We start from the raw sequence: 12,660 nt of genomic DNA on the forward strand, positions 1-12,660 counted from the left end.
GCGGCTTTTCATTTGGCTCATAGAAGTGAGATACGAGACTCGAGAGGAGGAGAGTGAGGATGTGGGGGCAGGAAGAAGAGCGAGGAGGGAAGTGAGGACATGGGGACAGAGCAGGGTTGGTGGCTTGCAGGTTCTGGTGACCCCAAGGAACTGGATATCGGGAGGAGAGAACTGGACAGAGAAGGCACACTTGTATTTTAAAATATAATCTTTTATTCAGTCATTATATGAATTTTAACATAGATTCTATTGACAAATGTTACATTTATTTTTAGTGATAAGTGAATATATTACTATATAGTGTAAATCACACAAAAATTTTCCTGGATTCCAAACATTTCTGCTCTGCAAAATATGTGAGGTCAACCAGAAGAATCAAGCTCTATTGGTGTCAATAGGAAGCAGACGACCAGTGTTGCAATTGCCAAGATTTAAGGAGACAAATTCCACCACATTCTGGAATCTTAAGAATTAAAGAGGTAGAATATACAATCAAAAAACAGGTTTTGATTTTTCAAATCAGTGATGTACATTGGAAACATCAACACATAAGACAGAAATCTACCTAACAATCGTATTTTTCTAGAAATTAATTTCTATGTCCTAAATAATTATATGAATATCATAAAAATCTACAGTCATTAACAAAAACAGTCAAATCAGTTGCCCATTTGCACCATTTGAAACAATGTTTTTAAGGGTTTAGAAGAGGGTTACTCACTGTTTCAGGAAATTGAGTTTTTTTGAAAATTTAAATTTTTAAAAAACTTTATTTTTCCTGTTTCTTCTATGCTTGGATTCATATCTCAATTTGTTAGGCCTTGTTTTGCATACAGGGCTTGTTCCTTTTGGATTCATTGTTTCCTTCTATTGAGAATTATGGGTGAGATTTATATATATATATATATATATATAATATATATATATATATAGGAACCCAGTACTTCATGCATCTAAGCATATAATCTGGCACTGAGCAACACCCCCAGAAAAATATATTTGCGTATCTGCGTAGTGATCCACAAGTTTTGTAAACATCTCACGAAGGCAGCATGACATCCGATGCTTATGTGATAAAGCGTAGTTTCTCTGGGATGAACCTGTATCAAGGTGGAGCAGGTAAATTCTCGAATTCTTCATGTGGTCTGGCATCCCTGTGAGTGAAAGAGATTGCTAATGAACAACCATTGAACCTCATCTCCATACTGCCCTTTTTCTTGTTGCGTTGGACACATCTTCGTTCTTGCACGTAGATTGAGCCCTAGAGCTGCTTTATGGTGAGGGAGAATCTAGGATGTGAACTGGGATTCGACTTCCGACCCTTTGCACTTTGCTGGGTGGCTGCCCGTACGTGGCATGGCTCTCCTGTGTGGCTCATAAGGTCCACGTGGCCACCACCCACTGCCCACTCAGCCCAAGCCAGTGCTTACAAGAGTGACCTGTGGTGCAGCCTAGTGGGCCTCCTTAGCATGCCCTCTAGCTTAGGATCATGACCAGAAGACCTAACCCTGCGCCTGTGCTAGACTACAGTGTGGAGTCAGGGCTTTGCAACTGAGAAGGGTGTAAAAGAAGCTCTGCCTTGACCTTTAGTTTTACCAGTAAAGACAACGGGAGCCTATTTAAGAGGCAAGTCTCACTGACAGTGGGAGAGAAAGATGCATGTGTTCCTTTCTTGCTTGAAGTCATGATCGCACTGGGCGCGTGCTACGAACAGGGCTGGCCAAGCAATAGCCTCTAGTTGAAGGAACTCATCATCTACGGGGAGGAACCGTCACCAGCTTATGGCTGGAAAATGAGAAGGGATCAATCACTGTCTGTGGAACAAATAAACGAAAGCAAGAGTCCAGGGGAGACTGACTCCGTAGGAAGACTATGTGGTCCTTTCCATCACGTGCATTTGGAAACAGTGTGTAACTCGGCCGATGAAAGGACACCTCAAGCCACAGACAGAGTGGCCCCTTCCATGTGTACCAGACAAGCTCCCCTCCTCCACTCCAGAGAAGTCATAGGTCTACCGGACGCGGAGGGAATGGTTCCCATCTTACTCCATCTTTAGATTTTCTCTTTCGTTTTGCTGCTGCTATCCTTGTGTGCTCATGATTTATTTCTGAGCGCTCACTGACATCTCAGAATGGATCTTGTTTTGTTCACTAACGGCTGTGTGTTCACGTCAACCTGACCGAGGCTTGTGTGGTCCCTGGACTGGATGCCCTCACTCTCTTTTATTCACTTTCTTTTAAACTTTAGCATCCTTGTACCGTTCACTCTATCTCTACCCCCAAAAAGTCAGGGGCCTGCTAATTTAAGTGAGAAAGAGCAGCAGAGTGTCTCCCAGATCCACAAGGTGCTCTACCTGAGAAGTCCCAAGTCCCTCTAACCGCAGTGCATCAGGAAGGACTTCCAGTTGGGTGGCGTCAGTGGCAGTTTTATTTGAAAATGATTCCAAAACCTGTAGGAGACATAAAGCAGGGAAATACGTTTTGGAAACCCCCACACCTCCTGTTTTGCCAGGACCTTTTGGATACTGCTCTCAGTTCTCCCTAATGCTGCATTTCTGAACTGATCAGGGCTCAGGAGCTTATAGTTTTCAGGGTGTTGAATACAGATAGTCCCTCAAACATGATGAGCCTGTCTTTCTCATGGCATTGTTATGAGCCTTGCTTTAAGGAATTCTCATAGGTGAAAAAACCCAGATTTATATGCTGTACACAAACGCATTAGGGCCTCGGCTTGGCAAAGGGGCAGGTGCATGTGTCTTGGGGTACATTATTCATAGGATGAAGAACTGGCTTCCTGAAGAACAATTTGGCAGAGGGCACCAAAGGCCTAAGCCCTGTGTTCACCAGGCCCGTCAATGACACACCCAGGAGTCTGTCCTCAGGAAATCATAAAGAAAGTGTGCAAGATAGAGCTGCATGCTGATCTGCCCAGCCACGGGTTGGGACAGTGAAAGGTTGGGACAACTTAAAGGTCAACCAAGATGGGCTCCATGAGGTCTGGACATGGGCAGATGGTGTCAGGGAGGCGGGCATCAAAGAGGCTGGGGAGAGTCTGCAGGAATGTGGACAGCCATGATGAAAAAGTGTGGAAAGATGCACAGCATTGTCCTATTTTTATAAAAAAAAAAAATGCATGTGTTTGTGAACAGAAAAAGGATGATTAACTAGACACCAAAACGTCATTGCTCTGTCAACGTGATGGGATTATTAGTGGTCTTAATTTTAAAATATTTTTTCAAATTTTCCACAGTGAATTTGTGTGGTTTTTGTAAGGAGAAAACTGTTTGGCAAACCCACTCATTCTGTTTTAAGAGCAACAAAGATAAATTGGGCCGTGACTGCGTCCTAAGATTCATTAATGCATCCTATCAAAACACGACACACCAAGATCATCTTCAGCATCTAGGGCCTAGAAGTTCCCAAGATTAATTATTTTCATTAAGAAACCTCCAGAATCTCCCCAAAGTTGCTGCATTCTCCCCCCAATCCTGTCAGGACAGGAAGCTGGGTATATGCTCTGTTGAAAATGAACAAAACTTGGGGTGCATTTCAGCCGTTAAAAGGCTATGGGGTGCCCTGCGGGTCCCCATGTATTTGGGTGTTAAGTTGCACAACAGTTGCACTGAAACCGCATTTAAAAACAACAGCAAGGATACCGCCCTACCCCCAACAATACAGGACATTTTATTGAAAACAAATCTATTTAGAGAAATGCCGAAGGACCCAAAAATGGGCACTGTTATCAAGGGTGACCCTGAGTGGGTGGAGGGTGGGGCAGGAAACAGATGTGGTTTCCTGGGAGGTGCCTGGTGGGGTCACTTTGTGCTTTATATACTTCCACCTTCTTCTAAATTTCAAACTATAAGCATTCAAAGGAAATGAATTTTTAAAAAAGGTTGAATAAACGCCTGTAATTGCATTTAGATAGTGGGTTTTTCTGAGGCATTTTAAATGAGAGGATTAGAGGTGATTATAAGAAAGAGTGCTCCCTTCTTCGGTAATTATTTTCCAAGTGTGAAAATGGAAAATGGCCTTTTCTGAGAGTGCAGTTCAAGTCTTCCAAGTGTGAGTGCAAAGACTTGCACAGTTGTGAACAGTTGTGAAGGCTGAGCGAGCCGCAGGGAGCGGGCCATTCCCACTAACCAGCTCGTCCACCCAGGTCGCCGTCAGGGCTGGGCGGAGGCGAAGGGGGACATGGGGGTTCACTGAATTCAAGGTCCACCCCCTCCTGGTTCTCGCCTTGCTGTCTTGTACAGCCTTTACCGTTCCCACTCAACACCGCCTCCGCGAGTGATCAGGACACTGCTACGGGAGTCCCCCAAGCAGGCTGGGCTGGGGCCGGCAGGCCTGTGCACTGCCCCCACGTCCTCTGCTGCGGCCAGGGGTGGGGGACAGGTGCTGCAGACTTACAGGTGGTGGTATATGTCGGGGTCCCTCTGCAGCCGGGTCTGGAACCCTATGTACAGGTCATCCCAGAGGAGCCCGTTCTTCACCACGTGCCTGATGACGTCCACCCGGCTGCGAATCTGAAACAGACGGGAGCAGCTCTCAGGGTGGCCAGGCCCAACAGGGGGACAGGAGTACGGGGTCACCTGGAGCAGAGAGCATAGCTGAGGGGAGGGGGGTCAAGAGCAGTGGCATGGAGGGAGAGAACCGGAGGGGAGTCAGGAGTCGGGGACGCAGGGCCTGGAGCCCACTGAGGCAGACCGCTGGTTCCAATCCAGGTTTCAGTGGCGCAGCCTCTGTACCTTCTGTGCCTCACGTGCAAGCGGAATGAACCCAAGAGAACATTCCTCGTAGGACTGTCATGAGGATTATATGAGCCAGTGCAAATAAAATTCTTAAAACAAGGCCTGGCGCATAGTGAGAATCGGACGCGTGTTTGTGATCATGGTTATTACAAAGCAGAGTGTCCACTTCTCCACCTGGACGTCCAGGGTAACACAGAGCCTGCAAGTTCAGGGCGGCCCGTGTGTGTCCAGCCTGTGGCAGAGCTGGACTGCCTACTTCAGCGGGTTAGGACCTGAGCCTCAAGCATCCTCCACTGCTAATACTGTTGGATGGTCAGAGTAGCACAGGACCGGAGGGGCAGACAGCCCGGGTCTCCGCCTGTGTGGAGTAACTGTGTGCTCTCAGGCCTGCGGAGGCTGGGCTTCTCTATTAGGAAACTGAAGAGAGACAAAAAGTGAATTCATATCAGCAGCAGGAAGGGATGATGTCCTGAGACTGGACAGGTTGTCACAGTCTATCTGTCAGAACCTGCGTGGCATTTACAGAAGCTTAAGGATCAGCCTCACATTTCTTTTTTTCCTGATTAATATCCTGTAAAAGCCAGTGAAGGCAAACTTTCATCATTGACAGGTGTCATAGTCAAAGGCACGGATGACTGGAGATGGGCGTTTGGATCCATTTCCCTTCCCAGCTCCCTTCCTGTACGACAATCCTATCATTGTGAACTGAGCTTACGAGAAGTTAGAGGATCTGTGTCTTTGCCAGGAGAGATGTAGAAACATAATTCCCCAGTTGGGTGGGTGAGGGTGGCCTGGCTAGGGTGCTGTGTGGGGACTTCCTTCTTTCTAACCAGGAGAGGAGCTGTGTGATCTCATGCCAGTGGAGGCTTGGCTTCTGTATTAGGAAATTGAAGAGAGACAAAAAGTGAATTCATATCAGCAGCAGGAAGGGATGGTATCCTGAGACTGGACAGGTTGTAACAGCCTATCCATCAGAACCTGCGTAGCAGGTAGTATCTGTTCCCAGGACTGTGTCGGATTCAGTGACTTAAAACTTGCAACCAAAAAAAAAAAAAAAAAAAAATGGAGAATTGAGGGTTGATCTGAGAAATAGCATGTAAAATGGAGGCCGATTAGATTTGAGGATGAGGGAACAGGAAGAGTTGGGATGGTGTCCCTGTTTCTGCCGTGGCTGACTGGGGACCCATGATGCCCACAACCCGTTAGAAAGGCAGACAGGTCAGTTTTTAGAGAAAGGAGATGACAGGTTGGATTTTGAACTGGTTGAAAATGAGGACCAAGCATTCAGAAATCTGGGTGATGGTATCAGCAGGCTGTTGACAGCCAAGAATCCAACACTTGACCAGAGCATGGAGAAGTCCAGGACGGACGTGGATCTGGGGGTCATTAGCAGAAAAGTGAAGTCAGCAGATGAGTTCACTCAGGAAGAGACTGGAGGAAAACAGTGGTTTGTGCACAGCGTTCTGCAGGGAAAGAAGAGGTTCTGGATGCAGAGGAGGAACTCTGAAGCATGCCCGAGAGGCACAGGAAGGGAGGGAGGACAAGGGCACCGTGTCACCGGAGCTCATCCCCTGCCTCCTCTGCATTCCCAGACCCAACCAAAATGTTGACAAAGCAGTTACACAGGTGCAAGCCGCCACGGTGAAAAGGAAGGGGGTCACTGACCGGAGAGTCCACCTAGTGGAGCGGATAGACAGTAGGCAGACAACACCCCTTTTGCTCAGGATGGAGGCTGCAGAGCGGATGTGAAAGTAGCCTGGACAAGGAGGGTGTGGGAGGGACCACAGATGAGCAGAAATGCATGTCCACCAAACAGCTGGCCCCTCACCTACCCCCACGCACGGTCCTCACCAAATACGTTCAGATGGTTCTCTGAACGCACGGACTTGATGTCTGGGGAGAATGAGGGCAGAGAGTATGTTTGTGAAGCTCAAAACAGGGCCCCCACATTTGGGCACAGGGTCCCCAACCTGTGGATGGTTCCCCACCTTCATGATTCCAAGCATACTGGTGACCCCTGAGCAAAAGGGGTGTTGTCTCACCAAGTCACAGTCCTTAACGCATTTGAATTAACTATCTACATTTCTGTATATTTCACATGAAAATCTGTATTTCAAGTTCTCTGTAAAACCCAGAGCTGGAGCTCAGCAGGGCTTGCTGGCTTCTGACCTGGATTTGCTTTCCACATGACGCCATCCCACCCAGCCCCACCCCTCTGTGAGACCTGCCATGGGCCATTCTGAGCAGTGAAGTGTGGGGTCTGCACCTTCAGGTAAAGTCCACGGGTTACAAATCCTGCCCTATGCAGCCGGCCTGAAATTAGCCTGCCCATGTCTTTTTATTGGGAAACCAGGACTCATCATTTTTAAAGTCAGCTACAAAGGAGGAAGGGTCAGCTGGCATCCGTCTTCTTTGGAGTAACTTTGCATGCCACTAGTGTCTATGGGAAGGTTAGCCACCTACAACCCCACGTCGGCCACGCTGTCCTGTAACCCAGGCAGTGGGGGAAAGGCACCCTGTCTCAGGCTGCTGGTGAAGCAGAAGTCCAGAAAGGAGGGAGCAAGGAGGGGGAAGACGTGGAGGGTCTGGAAGCAGCAGAGGAGGTGGGTTTGCAGCAGACCTGGAGCTCACCCAGTCTGGAGAAGGAGAAAGGCGGGCCTGAGTCTAGGGACAAAAAAGAACACAGTTACGGCTTTGCAAGGCATTAAGGCAAAACAAACAAACAAACAAACAAAACAAAGACGGAAGCAATATGAGAAGGCTCTAAGTCCCACCAAGAGGGTCTTTTACAAGTGTGGACACAAACCACATGGATGGTGCTCTCACTAAGGCCCTAGGAGGTACCACCCACGAGCCCCACCACAGCCCACCGAGGGCACGGCAGGCACGGTTTACCCACAGTGTGTTTGAATCTGCAGGAGAGTCACCACTCTATCCAGGGGATGTATTATGAAAAGCTTTGAAAAAGCGACTTGTTATCAAGTTAAATATTTTAAATGACCTTGTGTTAACCCTTGCAAAGGTGATTCTCCTTTAAGACTAGCAGACACCTTAATCTAGAGGTTTTCTCAATCCAGACATGAGTGTCCACACAGGGGCTGAAAACATCCACTCTGGAGCTTGACTGCTTGAGCCCAATGCCTCGCACCACAATTTACCCGCTGGATGATGACCTTGGTGAGTGATCTCACTCCTGAGTATCACATCGTAGAATGGGACAAGAGTAGTATCTGTACCTCGGGTTGTGTCAGATTCAGCGACTTAATACTTGCAACACATGTGAAACTGGGCTTGGCATAGAACAAGCGAGGTAAATGTCATATAACAAATCTTGAGAAGATTCCTTTTGCTTAAGATGGGAGTAAACGTAGCCAGGCGTGGTCCTGTTCACCTGCAGTCCCTCCTATTCAGGAGGCTGAGGAAGGAGGATTGCTTAAGCCCAGGAGTTCAAGGCCTGGCAACATAAAGATATTCCATCTCAAAAAAATAAAAATAAGAAAAGTGTAAACCCATTCCTAATCCATACGGTGCTTCGCGCAGGGCTTTCTTCCATGTAAAACCCCAGTTTTCCAAGACCTGTGAGTCTGGTAGGTGATTATGGGTTTTCCTGAGGTTTCAGCATAAGGTTCTCTTCAATAATAAATACTTCATGAAATGTAAAGATCCGAGCCAATGTACTAGAGTGTAATTTAGGAGCTCATGGATTACCTCTGTTATAGCCTCTACAATCAGGGCGTCACACATTTAAATGGTACTTGCAAAAAACTCAAGGGCAGACTGTGTGCCCTTTAAACTTATCTAGTGACTGCAACACTCATACAGAATTCTACTGTGCAAGGCACTCTCATGCGTATTACATTATTTGATTAATGCATCCACCCGGTGGGAAGGTGTCCCATGGAAAAGCCGAGGTGGCAGGTGAAAGAACTTGCTCAAGCCTCAGAACCAGAGACCATGACCAGCAGGGCTGGGCACCAGTCCCAAGCTTGACCGTCTCTCAAGCCTTGGCTCTCTCCTTGACCCGTGCTGCTGAGGGGTCTGCTCAGAACTGGAGTGTGACAACACACATACATGGGCTTATGTTGACTTCCTTCACTGTGACACCCAGTGGGTCCACCTGGGGAAGGGGACGCCACTGGACAGAGGAAAAGCGAGCTCTAACAGCAGCTGAGACGGAGGGTGTTTGGAAGGAAGCAGGTGGGAAGCCAGTCTCCACAGACGGCTCAGGAAGAGGCAGAGGGGCACTTGAGCTAAGAGAGGGTTGTGAGCTGGGACAAATACACAATCTCAAAGTAGGGGGTCAGCAATACGCGTGCTGTCCCTGAAACGCTGTTAATCTAAAGTAATTGTAAAACCAGAAAGGGAGAAGGGAGGGGGGCGGGAGGGGAGGAGGAGGAAGGGATGGAGGAGGCAGGAGGCCCCTCCACCAATGCTGCTCACCTCCTCATAGGGATGCTCCCGGCTGGGTCTTTCTTCAGGAAAGGATAAATCCAGGAAGTCCACCAAGTAGTCATACCCTCCAGGAAAGGGGTTGAAGTCCTCATCCGTCTCGATCATCTGTGCACATGGAAGGGGAACATCAATGGGGGTCGAGGTCTTTAACAAACCCTAAGAATGTTGGGCCCGGTGTCCTTGAAGGACAGCAGTGTGTTGGCAGTTGGGTTAGTCCCCCACTGACCCCCAGGCCTGGAGGACATTCGAACTCTAGCCTTCTACAAGCAGAACTGCTTGCTACCGCTACCTTCAGTCCGATTTACAGAGCAGGCCGTCAGGATCTTAAGCACCTCAGGTGTGGGGAGACACAAAACGTGGGCTGCTTGTCCGTCGCAGGGCAGCCAAGCATCAAGTCTCATTGAAAGCTGCGATGGTCTTCCTCATCTCCATACTAATTGTCCAAGTTAAATATCATTTAAACCCATGTTTCCCAGGTCTTTGGATTTTTTTTTAATCTTTATTTTATTCATTTTTATGTGGTGCTGAGGATCTAACCCAGGGCCTCGCACGTGTGCTGGGCGAGTGCTCTGCTGTTGAGCCACGATCCCAGCTCCCAGGTCCTTGGATTTCAAAGACAATTTCCTAAAAACGTATCTGGGAGCTAACACAGGTAACGACATTTTATTTTGCCAAGTGATGACTTGGGAAAAAAGTCTGACATCTGCTGTCCTTGTATGTCACTCAAGGAAGATGGCAGTACCTCGAAAACCATCTTGGAATACTAATTATTCATCCCAGGAAAAGAGGTGATATCTCTGTACCAACAGCATAACCACATCTTTTCTTTTTTCACTATTGACCAGCAAAAACGTTGTCACAGACGGGCAATGACCCCCCAAGGAGGTTTTGGGGAGTCATGGTTTTTGAGCAGGGTGTGGCGTGGCATTAATGTTCAGGGATTGAGAGGTAATCTGGGGAACAGCTGTCTCCCTGAGGGTGACCGACGCTTGTCTCTAGGGCCTGAGGTTTGTGCATTCCTGGTGCCATTCCTAGCCTTTGCCCCACTACGTGGCCCTGGCTGGCTGCTTGCTGACCTGGCAGTCCTGATGCCCATTTCAGGCCCCTTTCCCTGCACCCCCTCTGCTGGTAGCTGATTTGCCTTCGAGTACACCTCCAACTCTGCCGGGTTTTAACCTGAGCTCTTCTGGTGGCCCTGCGCTCTGCTGTGGCCGGGGTGTGTCCTGGCCTAGCCCGACTCTTGGTGCCTTCTGTCCTCAGCACATCTGTGGGTACGAATTACCTGCTCTGTCTCCCTTGTCTCCACCCTCTGGGGGCTCCCACCTCCTGGCCCCCCCCCGTTTGAGTACTCATCCCTGCCGTGCCAAACACCAAGACCAAAATGAGACACCCACAGACAGACACAGACGATGGCAGCCCACAGTGATGGGAGAGAACGGAGGCCTCCAAACAAAACTGCGCTGGACTTCAGAGCAGTCCCCACTGTACAAGGAGGGGATGTTTATCACAATGCCAGATCTGTTCTCTGCCAGATCGGTAGACAGAGGGGACTCCGTGTATCCCCACCATGCGAGGGAGCAGTACTAAGGCCTACCCTGACCACCAGGTTATAATTCTTAAATCCAGCCCAGGTGAAGTATTCTTTTATCCAGGATGGGTGCAGAAAGATCTCGTCGCCGACTGCAGCATGCAGGGCGTCCAGGTATGGCTGGAAGTCCCAGGAATCCTTGTAGATCTTGGTCCCTTCTGGAGGCTCCACGATGCCCTGGCTTAAAGACACAGCGGGACAACAGTGAGGGGAGAGGGTGCAGGCGGGGAAGGCAGGCCTCCAGAGCAGAGGCTGAGGCTGCTGGGAAGTTCCACCTGAGCCTGAGCCAGGGCAGGGTTCCTCCAGCCGGGCCTCCCTGAGGAGTCCTGTCCACCCTCCTGCTCCTTCTCTCACCAGCCCTGAACTCAGGCACGTGAGACCCCCAGGGCAGGGACTTCCCCACCCCTGTATGCCCTGTACCCGTGTGAGGTCTGGTGAACGGAGGCGCTTAATGAATCATTCCTAAATCAATGCATGTGTCCATCACTCTGAAATGCCTACACTCACAAAATGCACAGTGCTATTATCCCCTTCTCCAGCACCCACCACTGCCTCTGGCTGGAGCCCCCGTCCCTTCCCTCCCCTCACCCTCCCTGCCTCCAGCCTCCCCCTCCTAAGGCATCCCTAAATGCCAAAGACTGCAGAGGGTACCTCTCCTGTCCCCGCCAAAGGAGGCCCTTAAGCACTCACTCTCTGTGTCCCTTATGCTGAGTGTTAGCACTGAGACCCAACACCAGGGGCTCTGACTTCCCAGAAGCCCTTGGTGTAGCACCAGGCTACAGATGCAGATTCCTGGGCTCCACCTCAGATCTATGGATTCGGAACCTCCACAGGAACCCAGGGAGCTGCATTGTAAGTCCCTCCGGCCCCTGATGTTCACCAAGTTTGCTAACGACGGCAGCAGGATGCCTCTGGGGCTTGGGGAGATGACCGCCCAGTGCTGAATGACGAGAGCTCCTGGGCGCCACTATTGACCACCTCTCACACCTGACCTGACGAGGACAGCCACTTCTGTCCTGGGGACTTTTAAGCAGGAAAGGAACAGGAATGGTTTCACAATGGAGAAAGATTCACTTGTCAGCAATGAGGACAGGAGCTTTCAAACATTCAGCCTGTGGTCCCAGCGAGAGCTGCCTCTACTCCAGAACCCACGAGCCAGGGCTCTCTGTGAACAGAGGTCTCGTGAAGTGACACCCTTCTTAGGTGCGGTGCTCGCGGGCCTTTGCTATTTTGTTCTGTTCTGCCGTATTCCTCCGTTCCACCCCATTCTGTCCCTTAATGGAGACGCTGTTTGTGAGAGGTGACACTGATTTTACAACCCCCCTCTGGTGTGGGACCTGCAGACTGAAAAATGCCTGCATGGAGCTGGATGTGGGGGTGGGGGACAGGTGCCCACACAAGTCAGGGTCACTGCAGGCAGCCAGGTGAGGAGCTGTGAGCAGTGGGATCGAGGCCGAGGCCAAGATGCTGGAGAAGAAAGATGGGCATGTAAAAACTTCATGAAGATGGACTGGGAGCTAGTTTGGGTGGAAAGCCAGCTGACGGGCAAAATGGTCTGACTGACCCTCCATGCAGACGTGGCAAGGCTGGGCCAGGGGTGCACGGCCCTCCCCCAGATTAGTGCACTTCTAAGCCGGGAAGAAACCTGGGCTGCTGTTTGGCTCAAGGGGAGGGCTTAGGTCCAGGCTTGTGCCCTCAATGTGAACCCTGCTGTGTGTGACCTCAGTGTGACTCATACTGACTGTGTGGAGGAGCTGCCTGTGGGCCAGGTGGTCAGCAGGGTCAGCGCTGATGGGAAGACGGGCTTTCTTGTTTGTTGTTTTTACTTATATAAAGCAACATAAATTTTGTTAGAGTCTGTAAACAAGTC

General features: G+C 49.6%; 1 protein-coding gene across 1 annotated transcript in view; it reads right to left on the reverse strand.

The window, feature by feature from the left end:
• Positions 1-265: 265 nt before the first annotated feature.
• The window catches only part of LOC113195969 (cytidine monophosphate-N-acetylneuraminic acid hydroxylase), a 58,667-nt gene continuing 46,272 nt past the window's right edge, over positions 266-12,660 (reverse strand). The window contains exons 11-15 of the mRNA XM_077801850.1: positions 10,797-10,971; positions 9,191-9,307; positions 4,410-4,525; positions 2,354-2,449; positions 266-1,154 (exon numbers count right to left, since the gene is read on the reverse strand). Coding sequence (XP_077657976.1) covers positions 2,374-2,449; positions 4,410-4,525; positions 9,191-9,307; positions 10,797-10,971 — 484 coding nt within the window. The 3' untranslated portion in view covers positions 266-1,154; positions 2,354-2,373. The remainder of the gene's footprint in view (positions 1,155-2,353; positions 2,450-4,409; positions 4,526-9,190; positions 9,308-10,796; positions 10,972-12,660) is intronic.

The sequence above is a fragment of the Urocitellus parryii genome, chromosome 8, assembly GCF_045843805.1.
Source record: "Urocitellus parryii isolate mUroPar1 chromosome 8, mUroPar1.hap1, whole genome shotgun sequence".
Lineage (NCBI taxonomy): Eukaryota > Metazoa > Chordata > Mammalia > Rodentia > Sciuridae > Urocitellus > Urocitellus parryii.